The 22009-nt window shown below is 52.8% G+C and overlaps 3 protein-coding genes across 3 annotated transcripts; 1 reads left to right on the top strand and 2 right to left on the bottom strand.

Annotated features, from left to right (window-relative positions):
* Positions 1 to 1533: 1533 nt before the first annotated feature.
* TGME49_255340 (tetratricopeptide repeat-containing protein) lies at positions 1534 to 9483 on the bottom strand (the record flags this gene model as incomplete). Its single annotated transcript, XM_002364821.1, has 8 exons — positions 1534 to 2634; positions 3106 to 3308; positions 3691 to 3874; positions 4216 to 4293; positions 4663 to 4752; positions 5078 to 5254; positions 5768 to 5885; positions 6341 to 9483. The coding sequence occupies 8 exons, from the start codon at positions 9481 to 9483 to the stop codon at positions 1534 to 1536; spliced, it is 5094 nt and encodes a 1697-aa protein (XP_002364862.1).
* Positions 9484 to 11562: 2079 nt separating this feature from the next.
* TGME49_255350 (ATPase, putative) lies at positions 11563 to 18504 on the top strand (the record flags this gene model as incomplete). Its single annotated transcript, XM_018781099.1, has 21 exons — positions 11563 to 11565; positions 11929 to 11962; positions 12459 to 12526; positions 13015 to 13102; positions 13335 to 13407; positions 14194 to 14259; positions 14557 to 14692; positions 15048 to 15152; positions 15385 to 15529; positions 15803 to 15909; positions 16040 to 16112; positions 16208 to 16362; positions 16498 to 16534; positions 16638 to 16835; positions 16935 to 17161; positions 17262 to 17328; positions 17468 to 17648; positions 17779 to 17837; positions 17934 to 17983; positions 18090 to 18119; positions 18418 to 18504. 21 exons carry the CDS (start codon positions 11563 to 11565, stop codon positions 18484 to 18486), a joined length of 1971 nt encoding a protein of 656 aa, XP_018636934.1. The 3' UTR covers positions 18487 to 18504.
* Positions 18423 to 19812, bottom strand: TGME49_255360 (hypothetical protein). The gene is made up of 10 exons (XM_002364823.2): positions 19618 to 19812; positions 19524 to 19556; positions 19441 to 19467; positions 19297 to 19383; positions 19179 to 19239; positions 19057 to 19124; positions 18971 to 18996; positions 18839 to 18913; positions 18679 to 18773; positions 18423 to 18624 (listed from the first exon to the last, which is right to left on the bottom strand). The coding sequence occupies exons 1-10, from the start codon at positions 19751 to 19753 to the stop codon at positions 18597 to 18599; spliced, it is 636 nt and encodes a 211-aa protein (XP_002364864.1). The 5' UTR covers positions 19754 to 19812; the 3' UTR covers positions 18423 to 18596.
* Positions 19813 to 22009: the final 2197 nt, after the last annotated feature.

The following is a 22009-nucleotide window of genomic DNA, read 5'->3' as shown; positions in this document are numbered from 1 at the left end:
GCTGTTGTGATTTCTGCTGCTGCATTAGTGGACGTGTTATAACGACTAACACCGGTGTTCTCTACTATACGCATTCATTTTTTGGGAGACTAGCCTTAGTGTTTTAGCTGTACTGGCGTAGTAAAACTACTTGTACCGTCACATTTCAACAGGGACGTCGCCAAGGGGTAAAGTTTTGGATAAGTCTACGAATGCGCCGCTTGTAATGGTATGGCTCCGCCAGCTCCAGGAATCACGCGCGAACACATTTTCTGCTGACGCGTTCGCCACTGCGATCGTCTGGCCTGCTACAGTGCCCAGAAATCCCGCGCAACTTCAGAAACCATATTAAAAGTGACGTCACTTACCATTACCTAGGTATAGCAGGCGTGTGTTACAGTGCTTTGAGCCTAACAAATCTGTTTTCCTTACCTGGGATATACACTTTGCGCGTCTGTCTCGTCGCTGGGGTTCGAAGTCGCACAAACTCTTGGGAATAAAATTTTGCTGTTCTCAGGAAAAGCGCCCACCAAAGTAAGTTAGAGGCTTTATCGACTCCAGCGATTTTGTTGGAAGGTGAAGAGCGAGATTCCTTCCCCTCCGAGATCAACTAACAAATGAAGCTGATTGGCGGTGAGGTGGATCTTCAGTCTGACGTCTCTAGTGAATTCGTTGATTTTCTGTCCTTTCTTTACTGTATGGCAAATTAAAAGGGAGTCCTCGTGGTCAGGTGTAATACTGAGCGACTGGAAGGCCGAATAATCACCTTCACAAGGGGTGCAAATTTCTGGCTTGGGCGCGATGGGTCAACGGACCTTGGCAACGGCAACTGGCACTGGAATATCAACCTCAAAAATATCTCCGGAAACGAACACGCGCAGACAGTCTCGACGTGCTCGAAAAGCCTTGAGTTCTTGAGATTCACATGCAAAAGCTTCTACAAGGAGGAGTGTGTCGACCTGTTGGGACGGGAAGCTCTTCCTTTCTGGTTCCGTTCCACTTCCCGGAGGGGAAGAAGGGTAATAACACCCGATGCACCAGAAAATTGTTCTCAGTACACTGGCAAGGCTAACGCTTTCATGTCCCCGAGTATCTTCATGCGTTGCGGATCCCTCACGCTATGAGCGGAACGATCAGCGCGCTCAAAACGTCAGAGAAATCTTTCTTAATTTGTTGCTATCGACTTACATCTCAGCCGTACACTCTGTTCACAAAGAAACCCACTGAATGGCCACAAATAAAAGCCGCGCGTCATCGCATTCGGCGCAGCTGTTGCCTTTTCCCTGCCTGCTCGCAACCAGTCCACGCGGTCTTCGTGAAATCTGGAACGCGCCATCGAAACCCTCGAGTAAGAGACGTAAGCATGAGTCGCGCTACTCACAAAAGGCGAAAGAACGATGACAAATGGAACGACACAAATGCCACTTTCAACTATGTTAAACACGTGCCTGAGCCGACTTCCTGGCGGAAAGCCGGAACGTCTATCAGGTTATTTACACGAGTCTCACGGCGAGATGGCCTGTTTTTTTAGGCTCTGCCTCGGCCCCCTGTTCTCTACTCTTCTTCATCAATGATACGTCTCTTTTTGTGTTCTTCGCCGTCGCTCTCATAATTGTCTTCTTCGTTCCCTTCGAACTCTGCGTTAGTTGCTTCGAAGTCATGGTCGTAGTCACTGCCGTCTGCGTGGCGGTGCTTCTTCTTCTTCTTCTCCTTCTCTCTCTTTCGCTTTTTCTTGTCTTTCTTGTGTTTCTTCGCCTTCTTTGTCTTACCCTCGTCGCTCTTAACGTCCTGTTCATCCTGAACTTCGTACTCGCCGTCTCGCAGCTCTTCCTCTTCCTCCGGCAACGCCTCCCCCTCAGAAGCTGGTGGGAGGTCTTCCCTGTAAGGTGACGCGTCTGCTTCCTGTGAAGCCTCCACGTCACCTGTGGCTTCTCTTGCGTCGCCCTTCTCCTGTGCAGTTCGAGAGTCCTGAGGACCAGAGAATGAATCCTCTCTTTGGACGTCCTCTTCTCCTGCCTCACCGATTTCCGCCTCATAGTCTGTCTCATGTTCCGCCACCTTCTGACTCCCCTCTGCCGCCTCTCCTTCGCCTCCCTCGTCGGGTCTCTCGACTGCCTCTCCTTCGGAGCGTGGTTCCTCTTCGTCTTCCCGATGCCGGCGCTTCTTCTTCTCCTTCTTCTGCTTCTTGAGTTTCTTCTTCTTCTTCTTTTCTTCCTTCTCGCGGTGACGTCTCTTCTTTCGATCCAACTTGTCGTCGTCCTCGACCTCTCCTTCACGTTCTTCGGTCCGCTGGCGCTTCTTCTTCTTTCGCTTTCCACCCTCGCGGTGCCCACCTTCGTCGTCGGGCTCCACGTGATCCTCGTCTTCCTCATCGTCGTCCAAAAAGTCGCGGTCGCGGTCTTCCTGCGATTTTCCTCTCCGCTTTTCGCCTGCACTCGCCTTGCCTCCTCGCTTCTTGCCCCCAGCACCAGCATCCTCTTCCTCTCGCTTCAGCGGGAGAGTAGCCGCAATCTCCTTGGCCTCCCACATCAGGCGCTCGGCCATCTCAAGCTGTCTCTCTTGTTCTGCCTCTTCTTGCAACATTTTCTGGTGTTTCTTCTCTAGGGCGGAACGCCTTAGTTCTTCCTGATCGCGACGTTGTGCCTCACGCCTCTCCTGCAAAGCAAACGCATGTCGATCAGGCACGGATCATCGAATTGAGGAACGCTTCTCACGCCTTGCACTTTCCTAAACAAAGTCCAAGTTGCCTACCACGGCTCTCCAAGTAGTCTGAACAGTGCGCGACCAGACGGCAAGGTGTCCGGGCTACGGAGGCGCCCAACGGTCTTTTATTCAACAAAAATAGGACAACAACACCAATAAATGTATACGTTGAACCGCGTGTCTCCACACAGATGTACCCAGCATCGACAGGCAAAAACGTTCTCCCCAATAGACATGTTTTACATCCATCTGCAGGCGTGCAGTCGCCAGAAAGAAGCCACATGGATTTGAAAAATGTGCCATTTAGAAAGCTTCTGCACCTTTCAACAGACTGCCAGCCCAGCGGTTCCCATGCAGGCGGGCGGCGCTGTTTGCTTGAGCGAAAGGCCGCCCACAAAGGTCGGTGTGTCGAGCAGGACGCACCTGTTGTTCTTTCCAGTTCTGTTCAATGAGCGGCAAGCTCTTCTTCAAATGAGGCAAAATCTTATCCCTGCTCTTCATCAAAAGCGTCTCGAGTTGCTGGAGACTCGGTAGCTCCTCAGCCCCCTCTGGTGCGATCGCCACCCTCCCATCAAGCGGCGCTGCGTTCCGCTCAAGACTCTCCAAGGCACTTGGCGGCAATAGCCCTGAATTAACAGAGAGGAAAAAGACATAAGGCCCAAATTCAGCTCACTTGTGCATTTTCCCTAATCACATGTACGCAGATGCACAGTCTACTGATCACGTTCATACAACCCAGTGCCGCCCAAGGAATCTGAAGCTCCAACCAGACAAGATCAGAGGAAACACCAGAAGGCATCGCGCCAGTCCTGCAACGGTGTGGCTGTGGCTCGTCACTCCAGGCGTGTGACGGAAGACTTCACACTCGAAGGTGATGTAGTTCTTCACAGAAAGAACACTCTAGTTTACAACCTGGTTCACTATGTTTAGCAAACGCATTGACGCGTTCCGCTATTTTTGCATCGAAGCTGCTGAACTGACTGCCGCCTCGCTAGGTGTCGGCCTCACCGTGGCGAACTTGTTTCACAGTGTGAGGATCCAGATGGCCCCAACTACGCTTGGCGTACATCAGACGCGTGAGGATTTGCACGATCCCCTGACACATGCAGAGCAGCTCTCTCATCACTTGCGGGTCCTGCATTTTTTCTCGCATGCGCAGGTCGCTGCACACTCGCGCGTCCATGCACAGCGCCTGAACAGGAGAAAGGGAAGAAAGAAAAAACGAAAATGAGCCTGGCCACGAACTGCAGTGTCACACCAAATGGGTCCACATAAACAGACGAGATGGGTTCGAGAAGCGCGTCAAACAGATCGTCTCCATGAGACGCTCGGGCTGAGCGCGAAAACTCGCCTCCAACACCCTGTCCGACATTCTGGAGAGACGACTCGTGGACGGGAGGTGGGCAGTACGTCTTCAATTCAATCTCTCAAGGGGTCAAACGAAGCCGACGGTGAAGGACTGACTAAGGTTTCAAGCTTCGAGAATGCGACAGGCGTACCCCTGATATAATTCGCAGGGAAAATGACGCTTACCAAGTTGTACGCGATTCGCAGGTCATTCGGCCACCGCTGCATCGCTGCCTGGAGGAGGAGAACTGCCGCGTCGAATTTCTGAAGAAGGCAAACGCCACACAGTCCACGAAAAAGTGGGGATCACCGATGGATTCATGTCTTCTTTAACCGGCGGCAAAACGCGCAAGTCTCAATCGCAGGGAAACCCCTCTGAACGACCTTGAAAGAAGTTTTCCCTAGCTTTCGTCCCGCAGTGCCCACAGTCGCCGAGCTAGTACGCCACCAACTGAAGAGGCGGTCAGTGTTACTGTCCAAGACACCAGTGTTCAGTTTCTCACCATCAGTTTACCCTCGCCCTATGCCACCGTTTCGACCTCGGCACAACCTCGCTTGACAAAGAGTTCAACCAATCTTTCTGTCGGATTAAACCGACGTAAATCTGCACTGGAGTTCGCAAACAAAACGTACCATGCAATCGTACAGCAGACGCCCCATGAGAAGATAGAGATCTTTTTGCATGGGAGCTGCTTCCAGCGCAATCATCAGGTGCCGGAATGCCTGCACAAGACAGGAGAGGACAGAAGCTTCCAATCGGCGACAATGACCCTTGGACAAAAAAGCTTCTTCGCACAACCCACCACAGGGTTGTCCATTGAAACACTGTGCTGCAACTCTTGCTTTTGCGAAGAAGTCTTAAAACATGTTGGTGTCATTTCCACTCTTGCGAAAAAGGATTAGAACACCTCGATGTAAGTGTCGCTTTTGGGGAGAAGCTGAACTGGGGAACGGACAGCTGTCCGGCCTTGAGAGGTCGTCTGCGTTGCTTTTCGCCCCCGGACACGAACCGCGCAAAACCCCCAGTCGCGCAGGAAAACCCACTTACACGATGGAGTTTCTGGTGGTCCGCCTTGGAGACATCCTCCGTGAGGCGGATGTCAGGCCGTTCCGTCAAAGCAAGAGCCGCGAGCAAAAGGCCACAGTTCGCGTGAATCGTCGCCTTCATCTCCGGATTGCATCCCGAGCACTCGAGAAGATGCCTCAGCATGGCCAGGGCGGCTTTCTGAAACCGTGGAACATAAGAAGTCAACACAAGCGTAAAGCCTGCGTCCAAACAGATATAACATCCCCACATGATGCATACGGACAAATGGGCGGCGATTTAGAACTCAAATGTATGACTCATATCAAATAGAGAGACATTCCCGAACCTAGATTATTGAATGGGAGTCCAGACACGAGATACAGACAACCACGTTCTAACCAGCAACAGCAAGATCTCGAAAGGGAAAGTGAAACCTGAAAGCGTGACTGTCCTTGTCTCCTTATTGTGTCGACCATGCATGCGTAGCATGTGGGTGTTGGAATCGAGTTGCAGTCTCAGGGAAACCACAAGACACAGAACGGTCCGAAAGGCCGGGATGCGCCACTAATTTGCTGTGTTTGCTGTCCTAGCGCTGCCTAGCGAGAGGTTGAGGCTGTTAGAAGAATGGCACACCGCCTTCACCGGAGAACTCGCTTTTTCACGGACACAACAGGCTTTTCAAGCATCGCGAACAAGCTTTCGTCAGCGGACCGTCAAATTCTCCTCAGCTAGGAGGACCGCCAGGCCGTTTGCCGCGTGGCAGTTGCTGGGGGACGCCTGGAGCGAAAGAGTGAAGAAATAGCGGGACTCCGCCAGAGCCGCATTCGCCCTGCAAGAGGTGAATGAAGGAACCATGGAAAACGGAAGGGTAAATTCGGTGGCTCTTAGATATTGAACTTTTCGATCCACACATTCGCCAACTGTGTGGCGAAGAACAGTCTAGATGTCGACCGTACACCTTCTGCTGCCCATAGGAGACCGCGTGCCGCTCTCCAACGCATTTGCACACATGCACACATACGTAGACATCTCCACGGGCACTGCAGACATAGATAAACGCATACAGATGCATGCATGCATGTTCTATTCATTCTAGGATTTCGGATTGATAAGCTGAACAGCCTTCCCCTTTCCGCGGTCGTCCCTCGCTGTCCCACTTCGTTTCTTCAATGTGTCGACGAATTCGAAAAACGAACAAGGAAGAAATCCACACCATTCCTGCACGTGTCCCCCTCAGTTCCAAGCGTTTCTTCCTTAGCTTGTCTGCAGACGCATCAGGCGTACTTTTCAATGCTTTGCTGTTGAAGTAGGCGCTTGGCCTTCAGGCGCTGAAGCACGGCAACGAAGGTCAGAGCGAAAGGGTCGCGTTCTCCGCCGCGGTTCTTCAGTCCGGCGACGCGCACGGCGGAAGCGAGCGCCGCCTCGATCTTACCGCAGCCTACAAAGATCTCAGCCAGAGTCAGCGACGCATCTGGCGAGGCTCCGCCAGAACGCTGGGCCGAGGGAACAGATGCGCTAAGCGCGGAGACGCCCGCGGCCTTCGCTGCCTCACAGAGCCGCTTGGCTGCGAGGCTGTCTCCACGCTCCGCGGCGAGACGGGCGCGAAGAAGCCACGCGGATGGGACAGAGAGAGTGGTTTTTAGGGATTTCTGTCCTGCGGTTCCAGACGCAGAAGATCCACACAACTCCTTCAGATAGCCGCTGGCGGAGCTGTAGGCCCCGATTGATGTTAGAACAAGAGAGAGGTTGAAGGCCACGAGTTGACTGAGCGCCAGCGTGGAGGCAACTGCGTACGCAGAGCCTCGAGCATCAGAGCCCGAAGCAGACACAGAGCTACTTCCAGTTCTGCTCGGCTTCTCGCCGTCCGCTTGTGCGTCACCAATCCGTTGGTCACCCTCAGCCGCCTTCCCATCCGTGCCTGGGGTGTCGCCGCTCTTCTCCACACTCCGAGTACCGCGGCTCTCTCGACTCGCCGACGACAGTTGATCCAAGACGCGAGTCAAAAGAAGCTGAGCCTTTTGAGGGCGACTGTCAACCAGATAAAGCACTGCCATGTTGTTCAGGAGCTCGAGAGGGAGACCCTCTGGCATGGCCACGCGCCCTGTGAGCACCTCTTCTACACTGGCCGTGTTTGATGCCTCATCGTCTTCCACACTATCTGCCTGACCCGCGTGTAACGACGGTGACAGATTCTTCTCGCCTCCATCCTGTTCCTGCCCTTTGTGAACTTTCCCCTTTGATATCCGCTGCTGTTTCAGAGCGATGAGAAGGATTTTCTCGTACGCCTCTAAGCAGGGCCTGTGAAACCGCGGGTCTTGAGCGGTGACAAGCATGGCTTCGTAGCACCGAGCGAGAAGCATCCAGGTGGCGGGGTCCTCTTCGTTCGCTTCCGCGGCCTTCTTCAGCTCCTGCCGCGCGCGCTGGTAAAGCCTTAAGCACGCCGCAAGACCTGCGCCCCCTGCGTCCCCTTTCCCGCCGTCTCCCCCCTTGCCTGTCTCCTTCCCCCGCTCGACCTCTTCGACCCACAGGCCACTTTGCTCGGCCTCGGCGAGCAGTGCGAAGCCCATGAGGCGGTGAACTTCGAAGTTCTGCGGCAGCATGCGCAACAAACTCTCGAGAAGGGCCTGTGCCTCTTTGATGCGGTCCACGCCGCCAAGCAAAAGGAGACACTGCGCAAGTCGAAAGACCGTCGCCGGATGCTGCGGCCGCAGCTGTTGCGCGCGCTGTAGCTCCGCTACGGCTCGCCAGGTCTGGCCCTGAAGCTGGAGCAGCCAGCCGTTGAGGTAGCGCTGTTCGGCGAGGAGGTCGAGGGAGAATGGCGGGGGTTGGGCGGCGCGAAGGAGGCCCTCAGCCTGGCGCAGGTCTCCGCCAAGGAGAGAGCGTGCGGCGAGCTGGAGGAGAACGGAGGCGTCACTGGGCGAGCAGCGGTGTGCGGCCAGAAGCAGCTGCTGCTGATCCTCGTGCTGGGACCCGCCCGCGGGAAGAAGCAGCGCCAGGCCACACAGTGCTCCTTGGTGGGTAGGGTCGATTGAGGCCGCTCGCTGGAAGGCCCGGCGAGCTTCAGCGTGTCGAGACAAACGCAGAAAACACATGCCTGCCGCGAAGCGGAGATCTGCCCCGTATCGTCGGGGACAGAAGCCCGCGGTACCCTTTCCGGAGTGGGCTGCCTCCGCTGTAGGGGAATCAGATGCTCCGGAAGACGCGAGGATTTTCGCCATGATGGGGTCCGAAACACAAGCAGCCTCAACCGGAGGCACTGGCGAGTACGCGATCAAGCGACAGTAGTACACAAGTGCATCTTCCCACCGGCGCTCGTAGACTGCGCAGCTCGCAAGCCCGAGAAGCGGCGCTGCATGCAGCGGCGTGTGGACAGCCGCGAGGCGAAAGAGCTCCTCGGCACCTCGCACCTCCGCTGCACTCTGTCGCTGGAGCATTCCCTGCTCCTGCTGCAACCCAGCATAGGCCACCTGAGGCCCCCGGGTGCCGTCCTTCGCCCCAGATCCGGACGGCGTCGGAGTCCCCAACCTTCTTGTAGATCCCAGAGATCCGGGCACTCCTCGAGAAGCCTCACCCGAGCCTGGGGCGGGGGTCAAGCCTGCCGGGTTGCCAGAGGGTGGGTTTGCGGCGTTAACGTTGAGAAGGAGGGCCTTCGCGATCTTCAGGAACGCCCCGCTGTTGACCGAGAGAAGGTTCGGGTCTTTACGCATGAGGAGCGGGACGTCGACGCCCCCTCCCTTCTTGCGCGAGGCCTCAGGCAGCCCCGCAGCCGCCTCGGATTTCTGTCTCCACTCTTCACTCTTGAGGAGTTCCTCGTGGCGGGTGACTTGGTCGCGCGCCCTCAGCGCTGCATGCGTGTGGTGGGCCGCCATGGCCGCGTCCACGAGGACGCGCCAGTCTCCGTCCCATGCTGCGCGGTCGCCTTCAGGCTCCCGGACTTCGTCTTTCGCGTCTGTGCCCTCGCCGGAGGACTGGAGGGAGCCACGATGAAGCCGCGAGGCGGGACTTGGTGCGGGTGGCAGCTCCGTCAGCGGCTGGTTCGATATGTCGTTGTTCGAGTACAGTACGGTGTTGGCGCAGTAGTCGGCATCTTGGAGAATCGAGAGGAAGGAAGAGGCGTTATGGTTCGCATGGAAGTGAAGCGCGCAGTCCAGCCAGTGGTGCAGCACACAGACTTCACGCTTGAGCATCTCGCCGATCAACCGACACTCCGACTCGTCTTCAAACACAGAGGGCCCCGGAGCACCAGGTTCGCGTGAGCCGGCCGCCTGCCCAGCCTGCCGAGATGGAGACACCGCCAGATCCGCGGGCGGAGCTGCTGGAAGAATCACATGCGTGTTGGTGTCTTTGATGGGCAGATAGAGCAGCTCGCCGGCACTGGAAGATCTGCCCTGGCGATGGCGCACCATGGAAAAAGCGGCTTCTTCCATCTTGGCGTCTAGCTCCTGGGAGCGCCGAGAGATGCCGAGGCGGTAGAAACGGAGAGGCGATGTACAAAAATGTAGGGTAATCGTGAACAGAAAGAACCTGGAGCGGCTGCACGCAGCCGACAGCTTACTCGTCCATATCGGAAACCTCACTCCATCTTCTCCGCTGCCCACTCTCGGTTCGGCGGCCCCGCTTTACGTGAAACGGGGCTTTCCCTACAACGTTTCTCAAAGGTGTTTGAGGTAACCGACGCCTTGGTGGGGACAACAAATACGGGGGAGACAATGCCTGACTCAGGAAACTGCAACGCGTTTTGTCCTTTTCGTCGCGGTCTCAATCTGATTTACGAGTGAAAAAGAAAAACACTGTGGGAGGAATAAGCACATGAGTTAGCCACAACTCCGAAGACGAAAGTGTGTAGTGTCTTCGGAAGAGTCAGTGAAGCGGGATACAGGAGGAGAAAGTCATAAATCTGTGGAGAGAGGAAGACGATGACCGGCCACCACGCACACTTCTGGGGGGCGACGGTGTTAGAAAGGCAGATCGAAACAACGGAGGCATTTGCGGCTCAGCAGAAGCCGTTGTAAATTGCAAACAAGGGAACGTATTCGGCGCGAATCGAATGAATCCGGAAAAACTCAGTGATGGAGGATACAGTGGTTTGGGAAAGGCCTCTGCCCCCCTGTAGCAACATGTGGAGACGCTGCGCAAATCCAGCCCCAGCTGAACAGAAGCGGAAGGCGACACGCATATCCTATGACGCACAACGTTCTCAACTCAAAAAAAAAGTATTGGCAAAGGTGAAGAAAACAGACATAATTCCACAGAAATCCGCAAACGGGGCGCCCCGTCACTGCCGTTCTCTGGTCTACCGCTCTGGCGATGCCAGTGCGGAGCGTCCCCACGAACAACTAGATTAAGCGAACAAAACACGGAACGGTCTTGACGAACAGTTTCCAGATCAAGAAGAATAAAAGCGAAGACCAGTAAACAACGCGCAGGTGTAACATTCTCGATTGCCTCGCAAGTTCGCAGCGCCTCTCCCCCTCCCAGACGCTGTGACCTGCTGTGCTGCTTCTTTGCGAAGAGAGTCAGCCTAGTATCCGTGTTAAGGCCCATCATATTGCGTGGACTCGTCGATGCGAATTCAATGAGAAATGCGTTATGTTCTCGAATGTTTTCTATTGAAAAGCTTACAGGTTGCAGCCGAAGAGTCTTCGCCGATGCATCGCACATGTCGTAAAAGACATCCAATACGCTTACCCGTCATTGTAAGCACATTTTCCGCATTGGATTGGCTGCGACGGGTTCCATGTCTCTTCTATTAATGATACGCTCTCAGCGTGAAGGGCCGAGGAGCGACACTCCAGCTCGTTGTGGCCAGACATCGACGGACGCACGGACCTCGCTACAGAGATTGTTGAATGCGTTCAAGTGTGTATAGGTGTATAGGGTTTTGCTTACATACTGTATGCGTTCACGCATGCGTGGTTGTTCTCAACCCCGAAGCAAGCGAACATCGAGAGAAGCGCGGTGCGTCTTGGCGGGACCTGCACTGATAAGAGGAAGACAGCGGTCTTTCCTATCAAACAGTCGCTGGCCGCTGACGTCCGAACTCGAAACAGGTCTGATTTCAGTTGTGCTGAAGGCTCTGGTAGCAAATCGAGGGCTTATTTGACAGCGGGGCACTTTCAGTGACGCAGACTGCCCTCCATCGATTCTTCGCTATACATCTCCCACTCTCTCCCGCGTTCTTCCTTCTGGAAACTGCAGTTCAGTCCAAGCTGCGATTCCCTTCTCTCTCAACAACTTGTATGCTGCGAGTCAACTGATGTTTCGAGAGAGAACCTTGTGTAAGCCTATCACAGCGGTAAATCACACACGTCCGCGTTTCCACTAAAAGCCAGGAAATATTAAGCACCGCTTTTTGTTGCAGATGACGTCTCATTGTCCTTCTTGCTGCATCTCAGAATTGCGGTATTCCCTGGAACGACCCGGACTCGCTGAACACCACCCGCTTGCCCGATTATTGCCGCCGGTCTTTAGCTGAATTGCGTCCAAAGAGTCCGAGCGTGACCAAGATGGTGAGCTGTACATACACTGCGTTTACTGTGTCAGACTCTTCGTCCCATCGTGGGAAGGTTGGAGTTGTCTCTGCTGGCTCTTGCGCTGGCACTCGCGGCTCTCCAACGAGTGAAGTCGGACTGCGACTGGCTCTTCGTCTTCTTGGATCGCTTTCCCAGCCCCTAACTGTCGTGTTACGTTACTGGATCTCTAGAAATTCAGGAGCGAAGCCAAAACGCGACAGGTATTCGCCTGTATCCACTATTGAATAGTCAGGAAGACTGTTCAGAAGAGGCTTTGTTGAGCCCCACACATGTGGTGTCCTGTTTCCATATCACACGTACCGGAATCGTGTCTTTGTGGTTCTTCTGTGTTTTCTGTAGTCGGGTCGTGGTGCGTACTATAAGGCGCTGTACGGTAAGGAATTTTAATCGAGGGGGCGAACAGAAATGCGACCTGCAAAAGCACGCAAGTGTTTAGCGTACCAAAAACAGACGCCATGCATCACCCACTGTTTTGTCTTCGGTATTGAAACCAAGCCACAGTGTAACCTTGCGTATTATTGAACTCAGCGAACTTGTGTTATGTCTGATATTCTGTAGCAATGGGCGAACCACCGAGGTATGTGTAGCGTTCGATATCCTGTTTTCCCGCCCTAGAAATAAATGCCACTGGTGACCCTCGGTGGGTCCTGCGCGTTCTAAACAGACACATAATTCTGCAGGTGGGAACCCACGAACCTCCAAGCTTCTCAGGGGAGGGGAATAAGAAAAGAAATCAGCGTGGCGTTTCTCCGCCTGATGATCAGGCGTGTACCTTTCGATTTCGAGGTCTGACGCTTACTTTTCTCCACCAACGAAGGTCTCCCACTGCTCGGGCGAGACTGCCTGCACCGGCTTTTCTGTCGACTCAGGAGGTGGGCGGAGCAAGCGGCGGCAGAATGGCGACTCTTTTGGAGGAGGTCACCCTGCGTTTACAGAGGTAATGAATCTCGATTGCTCCTGCCCAAAACCACGACTCGACAAACAACGTATGTTGTACGATGTAGAGGATGTTTGAGAACCCGGTCGTTTTGTCTCATTCGATGCCTACGTGGCGAAGCACTTATCTGCACAGACAAGTAGTGCCGGGAGACACAGCATCCAGGCTCACGTTTTGTCTTGTTTTTTCATAGCCTGCTCTCACTGGTCGCGGCAGTGTGCGACTGAGAAGTGGTGAACTCTTTCGTCTCCACGCGGTTCTGTGGTTCATTTCTTCTGTATTCGGGGTCTAGTCGCCTCCTTCGACTTCCGTATCTTCCTGTAACGTGGAAGTCAAGAGTCATGGTTGCTCTGCTTATGATGAGCACGGTTGCCCAGCGGTACGGCTATCTTTTTAAAAATGTTTCAAATAATAACGAGCTCGTCGACATCGATGACTCCGATAAAAAACTAGATTCCTTTACACTTCTTGTCTGCGCATTTTTGTAGGAAGCAGACATTTTCCCATCTGGCGGGCCTCCCAGTCGACCTCGAGCAGGAGTCTCTAGTCTGCGCTCCGAACTTCAGCGTCTTGAAGGTATCGATTTTCTAGGCCTCACAGTGTCCATGCCTATTCATTTTCCTTCTTTGCGATAGACTCCTATTTGTGTCGGAAACGAGGGGGTAGTGTTTCAGTTTGTTTCGTTAAGCACTCGGGTGTTTGGAAGCTTTAACTGTACAACTTCAGGTACATGCGTGAAGCGAAGTCGACTACTGCAGGTTGCCTCAGTGTCGCTCTTTGTCCCTGTGTGACTGATCGCATCAACCAGGCAGGCCGTATCCTGCATACAAGGACTTGATTGGCGAATGGCAAATGGAGGAGTTCCAAATTTTCATTGACAAGTGAGTGCGACACTGCCAGTTCTCTCCACACTTAGCGACTTCCTTGGCAGGGTGATTCGAGGACCATCAATCAAATGTGGTTTCTCTGTCGTACGTCTTCGTATCTATGCGCGACGAACAAGTATTCATGGTGCTCGTCAGCTTCCAATCTATGTTCCATTTGCCTTGATTGGAAGTACGTACCAACAGCATTGTCTGATTGTGGTTGGCGGCTGATGTGGCTGCAAGGCCCGCACCCCGCAAACGAATCAGACAAAAAACTCATGTTATAGGGAAGACAATCTAGCCCTTCAATTGAGACAGCAAATTACATTCAGCAGTGCTATTTTTCGATCGATTTCCTTTCTTGTGTTTCCCCTGGAACTGTGGAGATGTAGAAGTCAGACGTACAAACGGCAAACGCCTTCGTCGGCTTCTGCGTGCGTCTGTAGTTGCGTACATTAATACCTGTGTGCAGCTCACGCGTGGCCCTGTTCTTTGCTTGAGGGGTGTCGGCATGCTGGCTTTTTATAAACGACTCCAGTCGGCACCTCCCTTTTCAGCATCGATCGTGTGGTTTCTGTCTCGCCCTTGTTAGCATCAGTCTTCAGTGAGTTCCAGTGAAACGGAAACATAGGACAGCTGTCGCGGCAAGACCCCTTCGTGTGCGACTTCGATACGAATTTGACTTCTGCTTTAGACCTTGAATGTCTGCGTTTACCGGATCCCAGATTCTCTTGTGTTCTTCATTATCTACGTCGGTTGATCCCTTCCGTTTGGAGTTTTTTTTCTGTGTTGTTTCCGCAGGGTGCAGTCTGACCCCTTCGCTCCGCCGAGCAGATTTCGGCTGCGACTGCCCCAACACCATGCGCAGTGAGCATGACAGCCAGCGACGATGCAATCAGGCGTTGACGGCAATCCGCGAACGACGTTTCGTCTCCCAGTCACGGACTAAGAACAGAACCACTTGGCTGCTGCATGTGTCATCTTATACACACATCTCGTTCCTCTCCCTCCTCGCACAGCAGTTTTGTGATATGCAGGTCCGCTCTCAAGATGGCGTGGCCGTCTACTGTGAGCTTTCCCCACTTGTTTATGGTGCTGAAGATTCAACGGAACTGCGCCTTTTGGCATTTGAACATTCTCCCATTTGCTTCCTTGATCTGCTAGGTTCCCCAAGCACATGTTCGAGACCGAGATCAGGAACATCGCGCTGTGCGACTTCCTTACAAGAGCGTTTCACCACGCCATTCAGAGGTCAGGCATCGACCAGGCGGCCGAAGGAGGAGGCTGGCATGGCAGCAAGGTAGGCGGTAGCCAAAGCCCACAGGGACTTACTGTGCAAGTTTGTGTATGGCGCACGTCTTGAGTTTCGGTCGCATGCGCGCGTCTCGCCTTTTGAGGCCGTCTTCAGTGCCAGAGAGTCGAGTTCGGTCGAAGTCGGGGTGAAAAGGAAAGGGGGGTTTTCGTGGGCCGCGTCAGGAGACCTACGTCCGCCGGGGGGTGGCTGCCTGGCCGTATCTGCAGAGGTGCGCCGCGAATCAGAATTTCCACTCCTTCGAGACCCTTCAGCGACTATTATAGCTACGTTTTTATTTCATGTTTGGAAATATGTGACGTGACCTGCTGTTCTCCCATGGTGACGTCTCACGTGTTTGCAGGGTGGAGACATTCGGATTGACCAACCTAGCCAGCATGTTCTGCGCCGGACCTCGATGATTGTAACAACGGACGCCGTAGAGGCCCGGTGTCATGTTTCGCTACCGGTAGGGTACCTTTCGTTCGGGAGCTGTGTGACATCTATAGGAATGCATATCAGCATAAATACGTGTGTATTCGGATTAAGATGAGTAGTGACACAGTCCGTGCTTTCGATCGTGGTTTAAGTGAGTGAAAAGTACGTGGCTGCCTGGCTTTTCTGTTAACGGGGAGCTGTTGACCGTGTCGCGTGGCTCTTCAACAACAGTACGGGCTTGAGCTTCCGTGGTTTTTTTTCAGGCTCGAGGTCGGTCAATTGAAGGGCGCCGGGCAGCACAGCTTTTGTGTGAGCGTCTTCCAGCCGTTGCTCGAGCTGCCATGTACTTCTCCAGACAGAAGCTGACGGACCTCGAAGCTCACATACAAAGTGTTGAAGATCAAGAATGTAGGTAGCTGTTTATGTGTGTCAACCTCCCGCAGCACTAGCCGTGCCTCAGCAGGTGGCGTGAGTCTCCTGCGGGTCCTTCCCAGTACCTCTAGGCCATGCTGTCAGTTCGAGGTAGTTTCATGAGCAGTGTTTGTGGGCATTTCCGTTCGAAAGACAGACCACTCTGTCAATCAAAGATTTTCGTGTATGCAAGATCTGTTGACGTCAGTGCTACAGCGCACTCGTCAGTCATATGAGCCTTGCGCTGCTTGTCATTATTCGTCCCTTCAGATCTACGAGGATCGCTGGCCAAGCATGGCCTGGTTGCCTTCGTAATCAATGGAGCATGCCTACCTCGTCGGTCTGGTGTCGACGACCGCCCTCTTACCTCTCAGCAGGTGCGCTGCTTGCCTTTTCGAGTTCACGATACGTCGTCGAGATCAATGCCAAGTATGCTTTCCCGTCTTTCGTTGTCAAAAAGATACGAGGGTAATTCTGAGAGGAGAGTTGATGTCCTTACCTTTCCAGGACGATCACCTCGTCTTGTTTCAGTCACCGCCGTCCTTAGAAGTGCGGATAGGTCTCCCCAACCGTGGTGAAGGTAAGCGAAAGTTCACTTAGGAGTTCACCGTGTAGCCGTTGCAAATGTTGATGCGTGATTCGTCAGTGTGAACTTTGTGTGGCATGCGCCTGCAGTTAAGGGAATGGGCATACCAGCAGGCATCACGCTAATTGTTGGAGGTGGTTTCCATGGAAAATCAACCCTCCTGGAAGCCTTACAGTGGGGCGTGTACAACAAGATTCCTGGAGACGGACGTGAGTTCGTTGTCACTGATCCAGGCGCCGTCAAGGTGAGACTCTGAGGGTGTATGTAAGACGGTTGAGCAAAGCCGTCAGCCAGCACGTGCATCCTTGGCGTAGCTAACGAAAGCCACGAACCGAAGAGTAAATCGACAGCGGTTCTTTGGACGTGTTGTTTCTTGCAGATACGCGCAGAAGACGGGCGCGCAGTCACGTCAGTAGGTAAGGCTGGATGTGACGCCACTTAAGTTGCTACGGAGTCACCTCTGGAGTGTTGTAGCAGTGAGCTCATGCATTGTTCATGTGCAGACCCACTGTGCCTCAGACATAAGTCCATTCATCAACAATCTTCCTTTCGGCAAATCTACGGGCAACTTTTCGTCGGCTGACGCTTCCGGCAGCACCTCTCAGGCCGCCAACATAATGGAAGCTTTGGAGCTAGGGGCCACGACGCTACTTGTGGACGAAGATACGTGTGCCACAAACTTCATGATTCGAGACACACGGATGCAAGCGCTCGTCTGTAAGCTCTTCTAAATGAGATTTATCCATGATACAATTCATTGTCGTCAGTCAGAGACTCATTTTGGTGGTCGTCCTATTAACATTATGTGGTTTACAGCCAAGGAGAAGGAACCAATTACGCCTTTTATTTTCAAAATTCGACCATTGGTCAATCAGTATAGAATTTCGACAATAATGGTTGTTGGCGGAAGTGGTGATTTCTTCGAAGTGGCCGACCACGTTATCATGATGGACAACTATCAAGCGTACTGCGTCACGGAAAAGGCAAAGGAAATAGCGGCGAGTCATACGACGGCAGTGGAAACACAAACGGCTCCAAACACGGTAGGTCGAATCTGCAACGCACACGTCACAAGAAAGTGACCCGATTATGTTTGTTTCAAGCCTCCCGCTGTCATATTGATGTGCGGGATGCACTTCTCAGACGAAAACCCCTGGAGACACAATTTCGGATCGCTTTGGCGTTTTTCGACATCGGGTTCTCGAACCAGGTGAGTATGGCAGAAGCGCTCCTACAGATACTTACTGGGATAAATATGAACATGGTTGTGAAGAGTGGATTGATTCTGGGCTCTTTTGTGAGTGACGGTGTCTACATGAGTGTATTCTTGCCTGTGTTTTTCTCATAAGGGTGTTTGAATCAGAAGGGGAAAGTCAAGGCTACGGCGCGACGTGCTATAAGTTATGGTAGCACAGATATTGACCTAACCTGCATCGAACAACTGGCGGAAGCTTCACAAACCCGGGCAATAGCCCGGTGCCTTCAGCGCCTTGGAGAGAAAGTGGATGACAATATCGTGAACGGCGAGAGGTAAGACATAAAAATATCGGTGGTTCAGGGTTTGTAGACCCTGTAGCAGTTTTCCTGAGACTTCTCGTCGTGAGTGACCCTTCGCAAACAATACTGCCATCTGCGATCGCGCGATATTTCACCTGCACAGGACGCTAAAAGAAATACTGGAATCAATGTCTAACATCATGTCCAGCATCAAACAACCGGGTAAGGAAATGAGCGTTTGTTTTATGTCCGTGCTCACAATTATCACCATCGCATTTCTCAGCGACTCTGCCGTGTGCTGTCGGTGCCTTCGTACAGGAATTGGTTTGAACGGTCTTGACGCATTGGCGGATCCTTGGTCACCATTGGTACGATCGTAGATTTCTTCGCAGTCGCTTTCGTATACAATTGAGAAAAGAAAGATGTTCCTCTGTCTTATGGATTAATTCATGTGTTGAATGCAATGTGCTTCAGGGAGACCTTTCTCTTCCTCGTCAACTCGAGGTGAGTTCCGCAGGTGTATTTGGCGTCGGAGGGAAGAAGAGCGGGGATTAGTCCCATCTACGAAACGGTAGTCAGAGGGCCTCGCCTGTTTCTGGCCACTATAAATAACTTCGACATCACGAATTTTGTGCAGTCAGCTGTGGATGGTTCGCTTTCGAGTTGCCATATTGCGTTGGCGATACAGCGACTCCAGCGGCTGCGGGACACAATCAATCAGGCATTTGATTTCTTTGCGTTCATGCACAGGGTACCCCTCGTGTCATGTCGTGTTCTTTTTGTCTGACCAACAAAACAACAGATTGGCTTTTCAATAAACCGGCTAAGAACGTTGCGAATCAGGAAGATGAAAATCAATCCGAGTTCGTGATCGCCATCCCTCGCCCCTTCCCGAGAATGAATTTAAAAATGCGGTCACATGTCGCCATTCCGAGAGTGGGACACTGATCGCGGAACTGCACGGTATGTGGAAAGAGCAAGCTACTGCTCACGTGCCTCTGCCTTTTTTCTGCAAACCAGATGCTGGCGTAAACATTTCCGTGCTGTTGCTTGGTCGGCTAACCTGATTAGTTTTTTCGCTTTCTCAACGTTTTTCTTGTATACTGAAAGCTGATTCTTGATCTGCCCTATCCTTTGTTGATCATATCGCAGCCTTTCCTGTGCTCGGAGCGGTCAATGTTAGTTTGCCTGTGACGCTACCACAGAGCCGTCGACTGCCTTGCCTGTGGCGGAAGTGCTTTTTGAAGATCCGACTGATTTTCAGGTTCCATAAGCTTGTCGTAGTCCAGTTTTGCATCCTGACGAAAGTGTTGTATCGATTAACGAGGCCGCCTCATCTAGGTTCGCGGACTTACCTCCTCCTCTTTTCTTTGCATCTTAACTGTGACAAAAAGCCAGTAGCATTCAGTTGCTGCGGTGAATACTTGTTGAGTTTTCTCACCTGCGGGACTATCTACACCTTGCAAAATGTCCTCGATGCCCTGGTTGGAAAACAACTGCGTCATTTTCCTTAAGTCACCCGTGAGACACTTCGTTGTTTTCACAGTATAAAAGATGTCGTACTGCATTTCAGCAGAGGGCTTAGGTGCATTCACTACATACACGCCTGCTCCCTTTATAGCATCTAAAACGTTAGCACTATCCACTAAAGACTGGCAGATACAAGCCCGAGGCCTCTTACCGGGGTTCGTGAGAGCAAGTTCTCTAATTTGCATCGACAGACCCGTAAGCTGGAAAAACGGGTTCGCCTGTATGGCATCCGCGAGGCCTGTGCAAACCGTGAGGATGAGCTCCATCGACCTTGTGTTTATTTTAGTAAGCACACCTTTTGTCAAAGACTCAAGGCGTTCCGCTAAGATAATCCGTTGAGGTAAGGTTCGATCAACAACAATGGCAAAGGTCATGTACCTGCTGCATTCTTCAGTGGATTACTGGGGTTAACTGAAGCGTGCAATAAGCGCATATACGGCACTCTCCTACGAAGAAGTAGAAACATTGTTACCGGCTTGGTTCGCAACGGCAGCGCTGGCTGGAACAGGTGCTGCCTGCATCGCTGGTGGCGATACCGGCATTTGAGCAGCAGCAGGGGCGCCGACAGCGGCTAGCAACATAAGAGTTGAAGCAACAGCGTTCCTCATCCTGTAATGCGGAGGACGACAAATGTAGCAATCGTGGTCGAGAACCTGTGCAAAGTAATGTCGGATCAGGGGTGGGCGTGAGCAACCGGCACCTGCCGTGTGCCGCTGTACCTACAGCTGACACCGAACTGGGTTGCACCAGTACAACAGAGTAATTAATAGTGGATACCAATATGTACCGTGGTGTCTGTGTATAATTTTCACCGCTATGCAGTGGAAACTTTGGTCACAAGAACGGAGCGTTCGTATCAGTGGCAGTTGCACAGGACCCGAACTGGACTGTGGTTGACGGCACGCTCCTGCTGTTGTAGAGATACCAGGACGCTTACTCATCATACTGCACATTATAATGACAAGACGGGGTTCCAAGCCGCCACACGTCAGCTTGAAGATGTGCCGATCTAAATAACCGGGACGTTAGCAAAATCTAGTTGTCATTTACTATATTGTGAGTCGTCGCGGTCCTGGAAGACCCTGTACACCGGTCCCCCTTTGTGAGCAGCTACCGCCCCATGTGGTACATTATTTTCTCTGCTCGGAACTATTGCCCCATCACTCTTCAGCAACGGCGTATACTGTACGGCATGTCCACCGATGGACACTTTAGACGTCAGAGAAGGGGAGCCGGAGTCGTAGTAGCTTCTGCCAGTGTGCACGATTCCCAGGCAAGGCACGTGCCATCGTCGCTGCCCGCCGTACACCGCGACACCCTTGTCACTGAATATTGTCGCTAAAAATGACACTTTACCAAGGAAACAAGTGAGCATCCTGCATCCAGGGCGGCACTTGAGTCCGTCATTTAAACTTTCCAGTTCACTTCTGGAAACAGTGGAAAAAGTCATGAGAGTCATTGTCGCGTAAGACTCACGGGGTAAAGAGGGGAGGTGCAGGTGTGTGTTTTTCCACTGAATGTTTTGTCTGACAATTCCGCAGTCTTTCCCGCTAGGGCTGCCCAGCCAATCGTAACACTGTCTCGATTGGGCAAAGCAGTTGAACTGTCGTTCGAGAGTCCCACCACCAGTCAAGACGCGTCTTAACCGCACACCGCCATGAAAGCGGCGACCTAGTCTCAATCTGAAGTCACCTGCTGTTTCTGATGAATCCCGCCCGACGCCACTGATACCTTCTGCGTTTGAAAAAACCAAGGATTACAATACGATAAATTTCCATTCATGCTCAGAAGCGTTTATGTCTGCCGGCAAGTTAGCTGAGAAGCAAAGAGGCTCAACCGCCTCCCTGTCACGCCACTGTCGCAACGAAAGATAAACCAGCCATTGAACGTGCAGAGCTAGAAGCCGTATCAGAAACGCCAACCGATAGCCTGACGCAGCCGCTACCGCCGCGCGGGTGGTATTCGAACAGCTGTGTCAAGTAAACTGTCGACGCCGTTCATGCATGCCGGAAACGTCAGAGTATGGTACCTGGGTCAGTCACACTTTGGCACAAATTCCCCTTTTATGTGAAATGCCTGCTGCTGCGAAGCCCTGCAGTTCCATTGCTTCTTTGGCGTGCAGGTGGTCCAGCCCAATTGAGGACTCTGGATATGCAGGTGTGTACAGAACGCAGCACATTTTGTCATCTTTCCATTCCCACACAGAACACTGTTGGCATACATCAAAGCGATGAAGTTCATCCCCTCGTCCAACCACAGCCCGATAGAGCTAACCGCGAAGTCATCAAGTGCCTTGCACATGATTGAAGCTCATGTCCGCGTCAGGTCCTTGTCCTCCATCGTTTTGTCAACGTCTGCGCGTTCGGAAACTGCGTTGTTATCCTCAACGACGTTTCCCCGCGCTGCGTTGACTGTTTAACTCCTCGTCGCCATTCGTGCCTTCCGCACCAGCGATGCAGTCGCTTCCCCCCTTGTGCTCAGCGCTCGCGCCCGTTTCTTCTTCACCTCCATTTGACGCATGTGCCTCCGTCGCTGGCAGCCCTTTCTTCATTTCCGTCCCATTCCCAGGAGTTATGTTGTCTTGACAGTTCCCTCGGCCGTGCTCATTGCCAGGGGCGATTCAGTGGGAGCCCATGCGTCACCAAACAAAGCAGATGATGTAAATGCCCTTTGCAAAACCGAATCACCGAGTCCAACAGCGCTGTCTCCCCCATAACCGGCCCAGAGACACTTGGCTCCGAGTTCCCTGCGCAAAATCTTGGCGTCACCGCTTTCGGTGGATGAAAGAACGACCATGTCGTGCCTCCGTATAGAAACAAAACTTGATAGCAGATCGAGCAGTTTGGTCACAGCGTACGAAGCAT

Source organism: Toxoplasma gondii, chromosome VIIb (assembly GCF_000006565.2).
Source record: "Toxoplasma gondii ME49 chromosome VIIb, whole genome shotgun sequence".
Classification (NCBI taxonomy): domain Eukaryota; phylum Apicomplexa; class Conoidasida; order Eucoccidiorida; family Sarcocystidae; genus Toxoplasma; species Toxoplasma gondii.
Note: the sequence above shows the minus strand (reverse complement) of the source record. Positions and strands in the feature narration are given on the sequence as shown.